We start from the raw sequence: 19605 nt of genomic DNA, 5'->3' as shown, positions 1-19605 counted from the left end.
GTGCTGAACACTGTTCCAAGGGCAGGCTTCAGAGGTTACGCCAAGGAAATTGTACGTTGCTCACTTAATTGTTGAACACTGGCAGGGCTCTGCAGCAGGGGAGATAAAGAGAGTCCTTGGTGTAACAGCAACACCTTACAGTGCACAGCAGTGACATCCTACACACTGTCTGTGTAGGTCAACACAAAAGATGACAGTGGAGCTTGAGCTGCAATTCCATATACCTTAACAATCAGACCAAGAACCAGCCTTTAGAACAGGGCTAATTGCAGGAATATTAAGTACAAGACAATAAAAACCCTGACGTAATTCTGCAAAAGCGGCAGATGCAAAAACTTCAGGAGTACTGTACCTTTGAATGTTTAAGATTTGCCTCCAGAAAACACCTAAATGGAGCTACCTATGTGTGGACAAGGTGACTAAGCTTCTATTGTGCTCAATGGAGTTAAATGTAGGCATGGCATGGGCTGAACAGCAGGAACACAGCTCCACCACCTCTAACAGGCACTCCAACACTCACAATGAAGCAGACACAGAAGTACTCAAGTCAGGTGTCTTAAGAAAAAGCTGGTAAGGGATCTGCCCTTAAGCGACAGTATTTGTATGTACACAGGAATACACCAAGTTTTGCAGGGACATTTGAGCTACTTTCTGAGTAGCAGAGTGGCAGCTGCACTAATGCAGCATGCTGTACAAATGAATACACTTTGCTTTTTAGCAGGAGTAATAAATCCCTATTAAACGTTGCAGTGCTCTGGCTAGGTCTTCTGTACAGCAGCCAGGTTTTAAGATTTACTTTTTCCCCCTGTAGAAGAGGCTGCTACCAGGGAAGCAAAATTCATTCCTCTCCCAGCTGCCTAAACCTGGGAACACTAACTAATTACTATTAGTCATTCAAATCACCTTGCACAAAATCCTGGAAAATAGTCTTCTTGTTATTAGCCCAGCTGTTGCACTACCACAGTGGGCAAAGAAGCACTAGGGATGAGCAACAGGAAAGGTTACAGCATTAATGACTATAGGCTATAGCAATTTTGACAGACTCATTTCATTAATATCCAGGTTTTGAATGAAACTATGCTTAATACATGGCTGTGTGCTTTCCTGTTAACATCAATGATCTCCCTATTTATTAGACATTTTTCCTGTCTTGCAGCATCATGTGACATGATGTCCAATTAGCCAGCCCTAATTGAATTATTTTTGCAATTAAGATGTGAGCCAATACATTAAATGCTGCCCTAAGTACACATTTTGGATATTAAAACTGACCCGTTTATTCATGATGCTATAAAATAGTTTGGTATTCACAAGTTTTATTAAAGAGGATTTTCTATCTAGGAAATCTAATAGAAAGTCTATAAAGCAAGCACAATTTTTCTGCTCAGATAAAGATTCACCATGAGGCTAGTGAACAGCCTGCTGCATAAAACATCCCCTAAAATCTGTAAGGCTGATTACTTACTTGTCCTGGACTAGGAACCACAACAGATACATACTTTGCAGTTCATCTTTTTTTTTTGAGTCAACACAGAAAGAGACTATACAGGGAGAACAATCCTAAAACAATCTTGTACTGGGTGGTCCTTGTTTTTTGAGCTAGAGAACTTTCAGTCTACTCCTTTTATTTGTTACATTCAAAAAAAAATCTCATTTCTTATTTCTAATTTATTATTTCTCATTAATTGCCACAAACAAAATAAAGTACCTGCTTATCATGGTATATACTGAATGGTGACTATATTTTCTTATGCTTAAGTTTTATGTAATCCTGGAAAGTTTAATGACTGATTAGGTGGGTCATTTGCAAGAAATGCAGTTTCAGAAGACTTGCACACTGATCAATACATGAGATAAGTTGTTTAGGGTTTTTTTTTACCGTCAGACCTTGCAGAACAGAGATAGGAACATTTATGCATCTCAGATTACTTTTCATTTTGCCACACAATGCTCCTGCCAGCTTATACTTCATTTATGACCCAGTTATGAAGTCAGATTATAATTTCCCTCTACCCAGACATTTACTACTAATACTCACAAGCAGCAAATAAAACAGCAGGTGTAACCAGCATTGTAACAATAGGCTTATCTATTGCATTGCAAATACAACCACCACCACCATGTCATGGACTTGCCACCAATCACCATGTCAGTGGTGTGAGCAGTAATGAAACCTGTCAAGGAAGCTTTTGAATACAGTTCTACATAAGCTTCAATTAGAAACAACACCCTTTGTACAACTGACATGGGTTGTGCTTCAGCATTCAGATCTATGGGTTGCAAATACAATGCAGATAGCACTGTACACAAGGGAATAGAGTTAACAGCCTTAAGCTGGAAATACAGATAGCACATCACCCACTCATCTCATATAGTATTACTGTTGAACTGACACATTCATCTAGAACAGTTTTAAAGATTAAGGTAAACCTTGTGTTGACTGTCAAGATTCAGCCATCCTCCATGGCTGAACCACATATCTGCAGCTGTGAAATCCTTATTTGAAAAACTAAACCCAGCATCACCCTTACACACACAATATCTGTACTTTCCACAATGCAATCAATGATGCCTTGGTAGACAAGGCAAATGTGTCCTCAGCCTGTGGCACAAGAGCTGTTTCTGTTTAGCTCACCATCAGCTTATTCTTGCCCCAATTTAATCTGCACATATTTTAGACTGTTTATGAAATGCATTATCGCTTGATACAGAGTACAATACCCAGCTTTAAGATCCAAAATGCTGCTGCTTCCTCAGCAGCACTGCCCCTGAAGGTACTCATGAGGTGCTGGGAACTGAGACACACAGTGATACTGATGGAAGGATCTGAGCTTTGCTGCCTGGGGGAGGCAGCAGCAGCATGCCTGATGCAGGGTGGCATTGAGCCTCACGGTGGCATTGAAGCACTCTGAAGTTCAATTCTCTGTTTCTATTTATACTTTGCTTTCATTGGCCATCTGATGTATTCATAACAGGGATCACACAAAAGAACAAAGTCCTAGCAGAAGAGATATCACATTCTACATCAACTCAATACACATAGATTTCTGCATAATTGATCATTTTATTGGAATCTGTTAAAAGATGTTTGTTCAGATCACCTGTTCAGCAGGCAGTTATGCTGTTTCTGTTCACTGCATACATACTGAGCAAGTCTCCAAGCAACACAAATATTGTCTGACCCCATACTTAAGTATCTTTACTACAAAAAGCAGCTTCTCCTCAGTAAAAGTTGTATCCATGGGACCAATGTGCATTTCTTCTAGATATGACTTGTACCAAATCCGTATCAACAATCGTAGGTTAAATACATCAATGCACGTAAATAGAGCTTTAACAGTAAAAAAAAGTAAGAAAGTTAAATACTGCAACAGCTGAGATACATACAGCATTCAAATGATAGAACATAATCTATTGACCTAGTTAATGACACAGTCACCAAAACACAACATACAGAAGCAATGTCAACAGCCAGTACTTGTCTAAGCATTTTAGAGTTCCCCTTTTCCCTTCAAATAAAGAAGGGTTGTGTACATCTTGAATGTGAACTTAGGCACCATTAACCTTACAGCAATATTGATGCTGATAGTTAAGGTTAGGTAGAGACATACTAAAGCTGCAGGCCACTGAGTACACATAACATTTGTGAGTTTGAGGAGCCAATGTTTACTATAGCACAGGTTCATTGTTCAAATTAAGTGCACCCTATGTACAGTAGCATTAATTGGCAAGACATATTTAGTAAAAAATGCCACTTTAGAAACCTAGCATATTTCAGTTAATTAAGTGTTGATTTAACTAGGTATGATGAGGGCTAGGGAGGTATTTTAACTGAAACACCTTGGCAAAGTGAAATAAGCTGACCTAGCATTGTTCTCTAGAACCCAGGAATAAAGTTAAAAGTGTTCTCTCAGTCATCAAGGACTAATATTTCAGCAGGCATTTCAGTTTTTAACCTAAGAGCGGGTTAAAATAAATCTGTACACAATGCAACATACCTCAAATAGATGCAATGATGACCAATTAGCTCTCAGTCTCTACTTTCACCATTATAAGCCCAACAATTTTGGCACACAAGTATAGCCAATCTTTTAAGTTCAAATTCAACCATTCCAAGCCAGAGGGGCCCATTTCAGAGACTGCTCTGCAATAGTATTCTGGACTGTAAAAACATGCTGCCCAGAAACACACAACTAAAAGAAGTTGCTAGAAATAGCCACTGAACATACACAGTGAGCTTTCCAGTGAAAATGCTATTTACATGCCATACTTCAATTTTTTTTTTTTTGTAATTTGTAATTTTTCACTCAACTTACACATATGAGTTCAAATGAAGAACATATATTGTGACCTTCTGAAATATCCAAAGTGAAAATGAGTGCAAGTTACAAAGCTACAAAGAGGTTAGCAATGATTTTCTGATCTTTTCAGGTGAAAAGTTATTTAGTAGATAAGCAATGCCAGAGAGAAGGAGTCCATGAAGGACATAACCTTTAGGAAAACAAACACAGCCTTAACCAACAATACTGACTTTTCAAAAAGTCTGAAAGCTTCTTTAAACTGAAAACTGAAGTCCTCCATGAAGTTATCTGGTATCTTGCTGCATGTTGTAATGTGTTATTGCCCTACAAGTTGTGCAGAAAACCACAGCCAAGTACTAATGCACAAGAAATTTAGAAATTACCGTGCATAAGAGGATTAAACTGTAACAGAATCTCAGGTATTGATTATGGCTTAGACCTGCCTTGAAAGTCAACACTTAGACAAATATCCTTACGTGACTGACATTGTCCATATGAAAGTGAGACAACTTTGTTACACTGAAGACTTACTTGGTTCAAGTGACCTTCTGCTTAGAAGAAACAATAGATAATATATTCACAGATAACCATTGCAAGAATTAGCCCTGTAAAAAATTCAACAATACCTTTTACTTTTCCTTAACTGTATGTATATGCAGATATTTTATAAGCAAGCTGTTTCTTGAACAGCCAGATCTTTGATAGTTAATTCTTTATCCTACTTCCTCCCTCATCCAAATTTGCCAAATTCAAGACATTGTTTTAGCAGCATTCATGAAATCAATAGTGCAAAGTTGTTATAAAAAACTCTTTTCCCAAGCTAGGACATCTTCTTCAAGTTTTGTATTGGGTCAATAGCACTTCCCATGTTTTTAGATCTCTGGGGAAAGGCAGGAACAATAGATATGCTGAATCTAACAAACAAAAATTGTTTGTCAAAGGCTTTTTAAAATTTTATTTTTGGGTTGATTTTTAAAATTTGCTGCTCATACTGGCCCTTGTTACAACTTTAGTAACTAGTTCACTGCATTAAATTCACAATTCCTCATTTTGATATGCGCCTATAACACGTGAATTGAACTGCACCACAATAATTGTAATGTCATCTCTATACATTCGAGCCAGCTCTTCTGGAAGACTAAGCATCTTGGACAGCCGCTCATGATCCACAGTTCCAAACTCATTGTTACCCACTGCATGACGTATCAGGTGAGTTGCTGCATTCTGATCTTCGAATACTGAAGAGATTCTTGCTCTCCTTTCTGTTAAGAGACCATGCATCTGTCCCAAAGTTACCTTATAGCCACCAACAGCTATTGGCTGTTGGTGGTGAACACCAGTGAGGTACTCCCCCACAATTCTAGCCACATCTTGCCTGTGCATTGTTTCCCATAGCCCATCTGTGGCCAAAACCAGGAATTTATCCTGTGGCCGTAACTTGTGATGTATGACTTCTGGTTCAGCTGTGAGGTATGGGGGAGTGTGATAGTTTGGAGGAATAAACTTTGTATATTCATTGTCATTCAGCTGATCTGGGCCTGATTCCACTACTCTCTTCTGCAGGTCAATACTCCATTTAAACTTCACATCACCAAAAGCTCTGAAAGGCATCAAGAGACCCAAGAGACGATCTTGTTTGACAAGACTTTTCTCTTCAGACCTTGGATGCTCCATTTTCACACGTTCCACTTCATGTTCATTTTGTGCATTGTGGTCATAGGACAAATTAACTGCAGACCAAGATCCATCTTCTTCCTGAACGCCAAGCATTGCTCTGCTGTCACCTGTGTTTGCAACATGCAAGTCGACACCATCCACATGGGCTACACAGGCAGTTGAGCCAGAAAATGCTACTCGCAGCACTAGGTAGTTGAGAAAAGAATTTGGATCTCCTACTTGAGCTTCCAAAGAAATATCATTATCAAGCCTCTTAAAGGCATTAATTAAAGCTTCTCTCACATCAGTAGTCTCTCCACTGTTGAGATCAATCAGCTCCTGCCAGTAAGTTCTCAGACTGTTGAAGTAAAGCTTGGAAGCCTCTTTGCTAAAATAATCGTTGGGATGCTTGTGCCACTGTAAAATGGGCAACAGAGCTCTGCCATTCTCCACAGCATTTTCTATTTCAAGTAAAGTTTCATGAGGTAACAAAGAGACAGCAATGTAGTAAAACAGTCTTTCACTGACAGCTTGAGCACAAGCACAGCCTGCATGGCCATCAAACACACCCAGAAGCATCCCTCTCGTCTGTAAACAAGTGGCAGCACTCCTCCGGTCCTCTATTGGAGCATTAGCAGGCAACTGGTTGCTGTCGAAGCCAAGAACCGAACTTACATTTTTACCATCAAATTCTGGGACTTTGAAACTGTATTCATTTGCCTTCAGGATGCTGTTGACCTGTGCAGGGGTGAGGTAAAACCTCTGTGGCGTAGAAGCATAATCCCTTGCGTGAATAAAGTGATTGAAGTGCTCCTTTGGCCTGTAAAGTGCCGCAAATTTCTTCTGCGGTGCATATCTGAAGTGACTGTGAGCAAAATGAGATGACAAACAACACAGATGTTTATGGTGGCAGTAACACGCAGTACTGCCTATTCTGCTAATTTCACAGTTACGAATCAATGGGAACAGATGAGCTGGTGCTGGCATGGCATCAGACAACAATGGCAGCCTGGAGCTTCGGACTGGAATTGCTGAAAGACAAGAGAACAACTATACTTAGCGGGACAGCTAAGAGATTCTTTTCCCCAGAATTCAGTGTTAAGATGTTTACAGCTCCTAACCAAGTTGCTTATTATATGGAGTTAATAGCTTCAAAGGACTTGACAAAGAAAGGCATTGCGAGGTGCTTATAGACACTACACTGGGCTGTAACAAAAAAGCTATACCATACTTCAGCACAGGTATTTTAGCTCTCATACCCACTCAGATAGCAGGCAGAAAGTGAAAGCATCACCCAGACAGTCAATGAACCTTCAAACAACTTAGCACAATAGGTAGCATGGAGCACTCTACAGAATTGCCACAGCACTTTTACAGATATTTGCTTTCCTGGTGATTTCACAGACGACAGACAGATGTGGCACACAAGGAAGAAAACTCTTTTTGTAAGGCTGAAGAAGAGAACATATCTATCAGGGAGACTCAAGAAAACTCTGAGATGACATACAATAAAGATTGTTTAGACAGCAGAAGCAAGAAGTAGGTGATAGAAACAAAACCTGCTACTGACTTCTGATTGCATAATATCAGTTCTCTTTCTCCCCCTTCCACATGTAAAACTTTAAACTTGTGTTACATATACAAAACAGCCACAGCAATCTATGCAGCAATTTTCTAGCTTAAGATGTAAGTACAAGAGGTAGAAAGGAAATACAGCTTTCCAACAGCTATTCCATCCCAGTACATTTTAAAACACCTTGAAAAGCTCCTCAATTGAAGGCCTATACATGAATTGTTTGCTTCCATGACTAGAACAGAGTCTTGCACAATATGCTAAAGCTAGTTTAGTGTTAAGATAAACACTAGTATCTGAATCTAAACATTAATCTAAACATTAGTATCTGAAAAAATACTCTACTGCTACTTGCCACATCTAAAAGCTTTCCTTATTCTTCACTTCCCTGAAAAAGAGAGTAGCTAGCATACTCTTTCTTGTCTCCATTTACATACCAAATCACAACATTAGTGAGAGTATCTCTCAAAAGCCTTATTCACTGTGCCTCATTATCACGAAGTCTTTTACAATGTAATACTTGAGAGACAACTCCAGAGTGGAGATGGAGTTGAACTGTGCCTTGTGTGAAGTACACACATTTAAGGCAAATTCAATTTTCTCTTTTATGATCAAGGTTCATAGCAAAAGCTTTTTCTCAGAAGAGGCCATTAGAAGGCTTACTGCAGTCATTAAGTACTAATCTATCTGCACAGCTACATGTCAAATTGTTTTACTGAAGAAACGGATACTGCTGTGTTATGCAAGGTTCTTCAGTCAGTAAATAGATTTTTTTAGCCAAGCAGGCATACCAGTATTTCAGAGACTCAACCCCAATAAAATATGCAACAAGCCCCAATACTCAGCCTAAAGGATCATGCAATATAGGAGAAATTGCATTTTGCAATTTCTATTAGCTTTCCATAGCTTCAGCCATGATTGTGATCACCTGGGCTAGCTGAGAAGTGTCTGGAAACATACAAAGCTTCACTTCATTTTCCTTGTTTCAAGAAAGGGAAGCAAATCATATTCTCCCTCCAAGTTTGTTTGCTCTTTTAAGTAAACCAGAGTAAAGCCCACTTCTCTGTTACATGACATGTAAGTGCTGAAAGCACAGTAGAATTCATGTTCCCGTCACTTCACTGACTCCCCAGTACTAATGAGTGACTGTTGTACATTCACAAAAACTCTGAGTCTCCCACTGACAGCTGAAGATTGAAGTTTTCTGTTGTGCAGGTATCAGGAAGAGCTCAGGCTATAGTCCAGTGCCCAGGAGCAGTGAATTGGCTGAAGCTTCCAGATGAATACTGAATTTATGTTAGCCATTTGCTTCTCCAGTCCAGGCTTCACATGCACACAGCATGACAGCAGTAGACTGCAACTCCAAATATAGATTTTAAATTCTATTCACTGCCTTCTAATTATACAGAAGCTATTTTGGTAACAGTTATGTGCATTTCTTCACATGACATTTAAAAGCAACAATTTTGCTTAAGGTTCTATGGATGTGCCTGGCCTACAGCAGCACCTCAGCTTCAGCACTGGTATCCCATTAGACTCCACCTGGATCAAGCTGTCCTGACTGCTCAGCATTTGTGTTCAGTGCTGACCCACAGTGGTGCCTCAAATGTTCTGACAGTTTTGTTGGTGCATGATGAAGCAAAAATACAAATGTATTGCTGCTGTAACAGTTCTGCAGTGCCACCAGAAGATATTGTTATGTTTTTTAATCATTAGTTTATCAAATGAAATCCAAGAGGAAGTAGTAAGAAGCTGGCCTCACATTTTCCACAGCTCATATCATTTACAGTAGACCTATGCCAGCTTAAGAGATCAGTCTGTTTCACATACCAGCTTCAATAATTCCAAAAAATGGAAATGCCTAATTCTAAGTATCCAAACCGCAACTGAAACTAAAGTCTCTTCCACTTACCCCCACAACACAGCTGCCCCAAATATAACCAGACACTCCAGCTGCCCTTTAAGTAATTAAGATCCCAAGATCATTACGGTTAGTCAAAAAATGTCAGAGAAGAAAAGGAAGTAGAAACTTTACAGTTCAATCAAGATTTATCAAGATATTAGAATCAATCCAGTGTAAATACCTCTCCAAGCCCAGAGCAGGGTACAAGCACTAATTTTCAAGCTGTAAATACAATATGACCCATAACGAATCAGATAGTCAACTTATGGGGTTTTGTAGTACTACATAAAAAAATAGAAAAATGTTCCACCTTTCTTTAATAAAGGCTCGTTATACCCATACTCTTAGGGCTAACTGACAGTGCACAGACAGGTTCCTGCAAAACACTGTACTAAAGACACCCATGGCTTCAGGTAAAACCACTCAGGTGCCTTTCCTACACCTGACAGACCTGAATGAGCCAGCTGGAAAGGGCGGGGAGGTGGGGAGGAGGAACAAGACGCATTCAACACAAGCAGCACCGTTAATCCTTCCGTCCGGCCTCAGCCCTCAGACACAGCCCAGCCTCGCAGCCCCTTCCCGGGTCCCATCCGACCCCCGAGCCCATCGCTCCACGAAGGGAGATACATACCAATCCGCCTGGGCCCAGGACATACACACATTCTCCTGTCACAACATGAAGCCGCCAACATCCACAAAGCAGAAGCCCGGGGGGCGGGGGGAGAAGGCAGGCAGAGAGTTTGTTAGAGAAGACGTAGAGCTCCGGCACGGAGGTGGGACGGCAGACAGGAGGAGACAAGCACACACAGCCCTTGTGCGGGCGCACGGCGCCGCTGCTGCCGCTCGCCCAGCGATGGGACCGAGCCAGCTCCGCAGGGACCGCCCGAATCCGCCGCCCGCCCGGGCACCGAGCCCCGCCGGCCCCGCTCTCCCTTCCGGCAGGGCGACAGGCAGGGCCCGCTGTCGCTGCGCGCCGCCGCGGCGGATACCGCTGCCCGCTCAGGCGCTGCGCGGCCCCGACATGGCCGCCCCTCCCCAGCCACCCGCCCGCCTCCGGCACGACCACCTCCTCCTCCTATCCTGGGCACAGACCTGGGCCTTTCCCGGGCGGCTCAGGGAGACGGGTGGAAGGACAGGACCGCGCCGCCCCGAACGCACCCGCCACTCCCAAACCCCCCCCGACAGCCACCGCCTCACGCCCGCGGCCGCCGCGCCTTTATAAAGGGCCCTGCGGCGCGCGGCGCGCCGCCCATTGGCTGCTGAGGAGGGCAAGGCGGACACGTGACGCGGAGGCCGAGGGAGCGCGCGGGGGGCGGGGGAGGAGGAGAGGGCGGTGCGTGCGCGCGCACCGCGCAGGGGCGGGAGGGCGCGAAGGCGGCGGCGCGCGCTGTGCCCGATCCCCTCCCCGAGGTGCCCGTGAGGGCAGGGAGAGCCCGCGGGGCTTCTGCGGCCGGGAAACGGCGGCGGGGCTGTTTGTCCCGGAATGTTCGGGAAGTGCCTTTAACAGGTACGAGGCACGTTAACTCCGCGAGGGACCGCTAAAGTCTGTCCCCAACAGACAGGGCCCTCTCTGCCCTGAGAAAGCCCCCCACACTCCTTTAGTCAGGAGTCAGTCGCACAACTTCTGACTGTTATGGAGACCCAATGTGAGAAAATGTCTAAATTTTGTAGCGTGTATTGGCATTTATTCTGAATTCCTTTGGAAGAGTGGTGCTTTTTGGTTTTTTTCCGCCTTGAAATGTTCGAGTTGACTTGCAGTCACAAGGCTCATTAACTCCACAAGAGACCACTGAAGCTTCTACTGAAATACGGGGAGATTATGTTTGGGTTTTTTTGGGGGTTTTTTTTTGTTTGTTTGTTTTGGTTTGGTTTTTTTTTGTTTGTTTTGCTTTTGTTGGTTTTTTTGTTTTGTGGTTTGTTTTTTTTTTTTTTTGGTTTGTGATTTGTTTAATTAGTTTGCCCCGTGATGCTTTGTGTTCTCCAGAATCCTTCGAGGCAGAGCAGGCTACTGTGCAGTGAAGAAGACCAGGGCCCTCTCTGCCCTGACATCGCCAACTGCTGCCCGCACTACCAGCAAGGAATGGTTTGAGGGCAGTGGCTACGAAGAACGAGCAGCCCTTCCTTGGAAGGGTGACACGTGTTGTTCCTGCCACTGCTGCAGCAGCAGTAGCCTCCCCTCCCTCCTTTCTCTTCCATTTCTTAGCCACTGTCCTGTGCCTTTTCCACATCTCTAGGGCAACACTCAATTTTGCATGTGCTTCTGAGGTACTCTGATCCAGACTTACTCTTCATGTACGTTTCTGAATATGGAAAGCATGTAAGTTCGACAGTATTTTGCTTTCTTTGACCATCTCTCTGTTTATAGATTCCTGTGCTCTTATGCCTTACTATTTTTCAGGGTTTTTGGGATGCCCACTTTGCTGTGTGTTGTTGGCAGCAGATGCTAGCAAGCATTGGGGTTTGCAATTAGCATTCCCTCAGCAGCTGTAACAAAACACAGATTTTTGACTATACTTAGGTCTTTACTCAGTTGGTAGGATGTGTATAGCTGCGTACCAAAACCACGAGAAGAAACAAAGAAAAATCTGCACTTAGTGCCCAGAAGACTCAAGAGCTCTACTTGAAATGTAAGAGTGTGGAAAGTACTGCCCTGTGACCCTCTGTGTAAAAACCAGCTAGAACAATAAAATTATGCCATCCTTACAAATGCAAGTCTTTCATGGTAGTAGTTGAAAACACAGAGTATTAAAATTTTCATTTATTGGTCTTCTGGGTGACTTTTGAGACATTTATTTGTTTATCCAGAATGGTATGCCATCATCTTCTCTTTGAGGCTTATTTTAGAAGTAAAAAAAAAAAAAAAGGCATCTGACAGACACCATTATACATTGAAAACTTAATTAAACAGCATGGAAAACAAATTATTTGCATTCCTTTTTAACGGTAGCATATGGTTAAAAACAGATTACCAGCATGTGCTCAAATAACAACCATTTACATAATTTTCTCCTTTCAGCAAGAGTGACTGTAAGGCCCCCCAAGTTTAGAAATTTTCTTATAGACTAAAGGTGCCCTATCAAACCACCTTCTTACCTTGTCAGAAGGAAGAAGGCTGTGGGAAGACAGACCTCTGCCTGGGTGAATTTGAGTCATTGTTCTAGGAGTAGATACACAGAAATGGATTGGGCTGAGGTCACCACTGATCACCTAATCTTCTTCTAAGTGAGGAGTTTGAGAGTGGCTTCATGTATGACTTTCACAGAGAATGTTGCTGTCTAAAGTTACCTACCTAGAAAAAAAATTCCACAAAATAGTTAGCATTTAGCAGTTCTGGTCTTCAGAACATCTTGTGCCCATTAGTTCAATTCTCTGTAATTTGCTGTGAAATTGAAAGGTTAGTGATACCGCTCCCTGTTTATTGATTTAATTATACTTTTATTCCTGATTTGAGGCCAGGAGAGGAGCTGCTTTTAGAGCTGGTCTTGGAATTTGTAGTTCCCTGTCTCACAGTATCCTATTAATATATCTGAACATTAGACAAAATTTGAATTTTAAAATACTGAGTGAGAAAAGATTGTGGTCTTAGCAGCCACATATAAATCCCACGAATTAGAGGCAAAATGCTAAAATTTGGCTGACAGTTTGCTCATTGAGCTTATGTGAGTTTGCTGGTGTGCTGCCAGAAGTTGGATGTTGCAATTTAACTGGAAAGTTAGATTTTCCTTCTCTTCATCTTGCTGCTGCCAAGACCTTTTTGTGCAACTTTGAGCAGCAGTCCATTTTTGCTGATACTAAAGAATAAAAAAATGTTCTAATGAATAAAAACATATTGTTCCACATTTAACATTTTATACGAGAGATTGATGGAAAAGCAATTACTTGTAACTACTTCAAGGTATGCAAAGTCTCTCTGTTTCCCTGGATGAAAGGATTATCAACAGAGTGTAACAAGAGACATGAGTTCTTGTCTTAATGTGCCTGTTGCCCGCAGTTGCCCGCAGTGGCTAATTCTGCACTGCAGAACCAACAGGCAGCTATGCATTATCACTGCAGCTAAAGGGCTGCAGTACTTACCCTAACACACATTTCCAGAGAAACACATTTCCAGAGAAACACATTTCCAGGGAAACTGTTAGAGATCACCAAAATCCATTTTCATTTGAAATCAAGTGTTTGCAGTAACCTTCTAGTTTAAATAGGTTCTTGTGCCGATGCATAAATATTTTATTGATTCATTTTTATTGACTCACTTTTACTGAAAGCTAGTTCAGGACCACAGGATAATATTTCACTTGTTTTTATATCCCATGACTCCTTAACATTCTTATTATATCCTTGCACACAGTGTTACAAAAATGCTGTGTTGCTCCTGTTGAACAGTTGCTTATAAAACCTGTCTTAAAACTGAGTGCACAGATCAAACATTTCCACTTGGCAGGCTGCCATACCAACCTGGAGCAGGAAAAAAGGGCAGAAGAATCTTAAAAGTTTTGAGAGCAGAAAGAAAAGCCTAACAAGGGAGAAAATAAGGGAGACAAAAAAGCCAGGTATGGAATAAACAGAAAGGATTGGACAGGACTAAACTGTGTTCTTTCCTGAAAGCATTACAGAAGCAATGACAGCAATCTAAGTATGCTGTTCCACAGAGCAGCAATTTATTTTTAGCAGAAATCAGGAGCATTATGTGGCAAAAATAAATGTGTTAGTAGAGCTCAGAGCAGACGGAGTACCTGCAAACAGCGGTGGCCTGTGCTCTTCAGCGTGCTTGAAAGGGAGAGTTTGGTTGTACATTCAAGTATTCTGCTGCCCTCTCAGGGAGTGTTTGCTGTGGGTGATGCATCTGTCCTGCCTCAGCACAGCTGGGTTCCTGAGTACAGTGAACGTTTTACAATGAGCCCTGCAAAAGGTGATTTTTAAAGAACGTTTAAGAATATCAACTTTAGAGTAAGCCAGCAGCACTGAGCCACGATTCATCTCTCCCCTGCCCTTTCTAAAGGCAAGTCCAATGGCGAATCACAGACAATTGCTTTCAGTGGGTATTTTGCTGTCACTGTGGGATTCATCATTAGTTTAATTTATTTTGTCTCCCCTGGAGGCCCTTTGTATCTTCACTCTTAATTCCTTTCTGAAATGCAGCAATGGGTCTGACTCATTCAGCAGTTCAGATCCAACTTCCTAGACTCAGAGAGTAATTGAGGTCAGACAGGACCTGCTGAAAGCAGGGCCACCTTCAAAGCTAGGTCAGGTTGTTCAGGGACTTGGTCAGTCCTATTTTGGACATGTTTGAGGACTGAAGTTCTCCAGTCTGCCTGGGTCCCAGTTCCAGTACTTCACCACTTACATTTTGAAGATTTTTAATTTTTAGTTAATCAGAATCTTCCATGTTAAGCTTATATCTGTTGTCTCTTGCCCCTCAGGACTTCTTTGTACCATGTTGATTCCTATCTCATTAGCAGAGAATTAAATGCATTTTTTTCATTTTGTAGTAGTTGTGCACTAGTTTGCACTCTTCACCTGGGCTGGTTTTTCAGGGTCTGGTGTCCAGTTTGGGGAATACAGCATTCTGACAGCTTGATGAAGTGAAGGAAATTCTGTAGAACAAAAATTTTTTTGGCCAGCTTCAAGAATGATACTTAGGACATTATCAGTGTCTGACTATGAGGAAGTAGTTTCAGGATATCAGGAAGTTGGATCCAGCAATAACTTAGCTTCTGAAGGGTCTGATCCCTTTTCCATCTGTAGTTCATCATGCACATTTTTCATATTTCTTTGTTACAGTCATTTTCAAAAGTAACTACATTTGCAGTTATAATGGCTGCCATGCAAAAGATTCAATAGACTTCAGGGGAAATAGTGGAGATTAAAATTGGGAGGGGAATCTGCTTGCTTTTTTCCATGCAGAGAATAGCTTACACTTTTCAACAGATAAAATATTGTTTCCCTAATGCTGCTGGAACAATGATATCCTGGGTTCATTTTATCAGATATAATGCCCTGAAATAAAAGATTGCTCAGATGCTGGTAATTGAATACAGCCTTTTGTCTTTACTTGAGGTCACTGGAGTCAAGAGATGGAAGCCCATGGTTGGTCTGTAGAAACAGCTGGCTTGAGTTGAGATCTTTCTATGCAAATGTGAATGTTGAAGACTAATAATTTCTCCAGCAATTAGGAAGAGCAACCAATGCCAACGACAGTGTTATTGTCTTAGCAAGAGGTGGTACTTTGGAGTGAAAAGTAGTTATGGAAGATATAATTAGAAATTTCAATTTAGAACCAAGAGTAGGCTCTGAACCAATCTTTTAGGTGTCTTGGGGCCCAGGGTTAGATCAGGTCACATTTCCACTTGTAACAAGGAAGTTTAGAACGAATATCAAAGTGACCTTCTTCTCATTCCTCTTTGCCTTTCTCAGTTTAGCCTTACCTAAATGCTGGGAAAATAAGACCCTGTATCCTTTGGGGTTTGTATTTGACCAAAAAATAAGCTTCTTTTTTTTTTTTTTTTTTTTTTTTTTTTTTTTTTTTTTTTTCCCCTGTAGAAAAAAAGATGAGTTAGGTTACTGGTTTCCTTGGTTGATAAATGGACTTATTATCTCAAGTGACCCCATCTACAAAAATATTTACCATTTGCTTTATACTATATGTTTCATTTATATTTTTAACAACAAACCAAACATGTATTTGTTCTAACCTCTTCCCTTCCCTGACTAGATCCAGTATTCTGTTCTACCAGGCAGGTGTCTCAAGCAGAAGGTTACAGAGTCTCATTTGCTGCCTCTGAGCCAAGGAGTGGTGGATTCCTGTGTGAGTGACCAGTCTTCACTGCATGGTAAGGCATTGCCCTCACCTCAGCTGACCTGCAGCCAGACAGTAACAGGACTCACCTGGAAAAAGGGCAGTGTGGAATGAAGGTGACAATTATACCAGCCTTTTACAGTTAAAAGCTTTAGCCATTAGGCTGTTATATGGTAAGATAGGAACAAGCAGAAGGAGCAACACTGTGTGTTACAAGTGGATCTGGAGCTTTGTTTATGGTATTCAAGAACTGTAGGCAGCCAACTCCCTCTGAGAGATCCTGGCCATCTCAGCAGAGCAAAGCTGTGGTCCTGTGCCAGGCTTTTAATCAAAAGAGAAGGCCTGACAGTGATCATTTCCAGCAGGCCTGCTTTAGGGGTGCCTTTCTTCTCCTGGGGAATTTTTATAAGGTCATTTAGAGATCCCCATTCTAATTTTGCCCTGCATTGGCACTGGGGTGCTTTCCTTGAATCTGGATTCCAGCCCAGGGCTAGATTTGGCTTGCAAGTCTGAATAACCTGCAAATTCAATTGCATAGTTCAATGATGTCCCTGTGGCAGAGGCCAGGGAGGTGGGGAAGATCACATGTTCCCCCCACAGATGGGCTGTGCCTCTGAGGAACCTCCATGAAGATCTAGGAGCATTGGGAGGACATTCAGTAAGCACAAGATGTCTGCTACCCTGCTGCTCCTCAGGAGCTCAGGACACATGTTTTCTGCAAACCTTTGGGGCTTAAAAGTTAGCAGTGCAGGCACCTTATTCCTTCCCCATGATCATTTTACTCAGTGTGTTTCAAATGCCCTGGAGCAAGTCCAGATTGCAAGCTAAGTGTTTTAGAGTAGTATTTTAAGAAGAAGGATTATTTATTCTATTAGTGTTGACTTTAAACACTGGAGCTAAATACCAGCTACATCAGGCTGTTTCTTTGAAACTTCTTTGAACTTTGGATGCATCTCTGCAGCCTGCAGCCTTGTGCAACTACAGAGCTTTGTTCAATTTCTCTGGATGTTATATAAGCTGTCTTTTATTTTCCTTTTCCTTGTGATCATGTTATGTAGGCTGCCTTCTTAAATTTCAAGAACCCTAAGGCAGCCTGAGTCATATGTATGAGGCTCTTTTTTGCACTGTTGTGTAAGGTAGTGAATTGCAAAGGTCATGGGAATGAGTTATTTAAAAACTGAAACATGCTGGGCTCTATCCAGCTTAGAATAGATGAGCTCAGAAAGGCATTTGCGTTTTAAATTACAGTTTGGGTTATCAAGGACTGATTCACCTAACTCACTATTTCAGTTTCCTTAGCAAACTGCTGTAGCACACAATATTTTTGTTTCTTTTAAATGTGTTGCTGATATAATCATGCATTCCCATGAGATAATGAATAAAATATTTACTTTCAATACTAGAAAACAAATGCATTCACAAATATTGTCATCACAGGCACAATCTTCATACTCATTCATTTTCAGTGCTCACAGCAATTAATCTCCCTTACCATTTAATCCCAATGGAAGATTCATGTTCAAAGTGCACAGAGGGCTTTGATCTACCCAGTGAACAACTCGGTTGTGATGTGTCACTGTGCCCTTGTGTAAGCTGGCTCAGTCATACTGATGCCATGCAGGTTAAAGGTACAAGAACAGATAACCCTGGAAGTCTCTAGGGCAGATGGCTGTGTTTCTGTTCACTCTATCTACTGTCTGGTTTAAGCCATCCAACTGTATCTCATTTGTAGAAAGACCTTTCTTGCTTCCTATTTCATGTCCCCTATGAGGCCCTCCAAGTCACCACCCATAAAAAAGTGTATCCGGCCATACTTTAACGTGGAAGTGCTCTGAACTCTCCCAAAAGCACTTTTCAACTTGGATAATTTCACAGAGCAATTCAGGGCATGAACCAACTCCACCAACTGCTCAGCACACGGAGCAGGGCAGGCAGCAGTCCCTGGCAGCAGGGAAGGGCATTGCAGCAGGCCAGGGGAGCAGGAGGAAATACAAACCCACACCCCGGGAGTGATTTTTTTTCTCTCCATCATCCTGTAGAGCTATCCCAGCACCATTTTGGCCATTTGCAAAATTCATGTGTGCAATTGTAATTTACTTCCCTTTTCATGCAGCAAAATGTAATCAACTTGTGATCACATCAGCTCTTGTTGAAAATAGTGAGAAAAAGCTATGTGATGAGAAAAAATTACATTAAATTGGTTTGGCATGAGGAAGCAGTTAAATGACCCTGATTACTGAAACCCAAACCAGTACAACCCACCTCCCCAAATATTGCACCAATATTGCAAAATTAAGTAATAGCATGTCCCTATATAGGCTTGCAATGCAGTGTACTGGTAAATGATACAGACAGAAAGTGGTTAACCCAGAAATTGTGGAGTCATACATGTGCATGTAGGAGAGGGGAAAAAAACCCTATTAAAAAAAAGGCTGGAAATGCAAAGAGCACAGTAAACTGTGTTCAGGGACATGACACTGAAAGGAAGGAGAACACTGGGGTAAAGGACTTCCTGGAAAGGGCTTGAATGTAAACACAGGTGAGCTCTTGCTGTTTGCCTGCTTTTTGCTGTGTTCAGAAAAACAAGAACTTTTTAAATACAGGAATTGTACATGTGTGTCTATTGCATTATACCCAGCATCACAACTCAAGGTGATTGCTAGGAACAGCTAAAAGAAGAGCTGGAATAAGGGAGGACAGGATCTATGAAGTTTAAGGGTTTAAAGATGCTGGCAAAAAAAAAAAAATCCCAATTATTTTCCTGTATTCAAGTCATTCTAGTTTGTATTTGCATATATCAGTGGGTAAAATATATGAGTCACAGGGTGGGGTTTTTTTCTTGCATGTTAATAATGGACACCTTGCCCTGAATCAAAAAGCAGTGCCTTAGGTTAATCCAGGAAACACTTCCTGAATCTGCCATCATGTGAAGACTGGAAACAAGCTCACTTTCCCCAGAAAAGAGCTATAAAACCAAGCAAGAGAAATTGCAAACAGAAAGGCTGTTCACTTGTCTAACACTGCTCTTAACCTCTTGGACTATCTTGGGTCGAGCAGCTGGAAGACAGCATGTTCTGTAGTCAGACAGCTCCTGGCAAGCAGTCAGTACAGCTGCGAACACCACACTCTGTGCCAAACATGAGTCTGTAATTTCTCTCCAATGGTCAGCTTTTTGAGGATAGCATTTAGTCATTTCCTGGGAAGACAAAGGGTGCCCATCAGAGCTAATGATACTTTACTTGCTCGTGCATTGCCACGTGTGACATGGCTATAAAGCACACTTGGAAAATGAGCACAACTGATTCAAAATTACAGCAACGGTGTTGATGCAAGAATTTGCTGCCAGGCAGTTCTCAGAATCCCTGCACCCTTTGTCAGA

At 41.8% G+C, this 19605-nt stretch overlaps 1 protein-coding gene across 2 annotated transcripts; it reads right to left on the bottom strand.

Moving 5' to 3' along the window:
- Window positions 1-1854: 1854 nt before the first annotated feature.
- Window positions 1855-10598, bottom strand: PDP1 (pyruvate dehydrogenase phosphatase catalytic subunit 1). 2 transcript variants are annotated; one of them, XM_053983550.1, is made up of 2 exons: window positions 10526-10598; window positions 1855-6988 (listed from the first exon to the last, which is right to left on the bottom strand). In XM_053983550.1, the coding sequence occupies exon 2, from the start codon at window positions 6942-6944 to the stop codon at window positions 5337-5339; it is 1608 nt and encodes a 535-aa protein (XP_053839525.1). In that variant the 5' UTR covers window positions 6945-6988; window positions 10526-10598; the 3' UTR covers window positions 1855-5336. The 2 variants fall into 2 exon arrangements, with proteins under 2 accessions (XP_053839525.1, XP_053839515.1); XM_053983540.1 differs by lacking the exon at window positions 10526-10598 and adding an exon at window positions 10065-10299.
- Between the last annotated feature and the right edge of the window lie 9007 nt (window positions 10599-19605).

This window comes from Vidua macroura, chromosome 1 (genome assembly GCF_024509145.1).
Source record: "Vidua macroura isolate BioBank_ID:100142 chromosome 1, ASM2450914v1, whole genome shotgun sequence".
NCBI lineage: Eukaryota > Metazoa > Chordata > Aves > Passeriformes > Viduidae > Vidua > Vidua macroura.
This window is presented reverse-complemented; position numbering and strand designations above follow the sequence as displayed.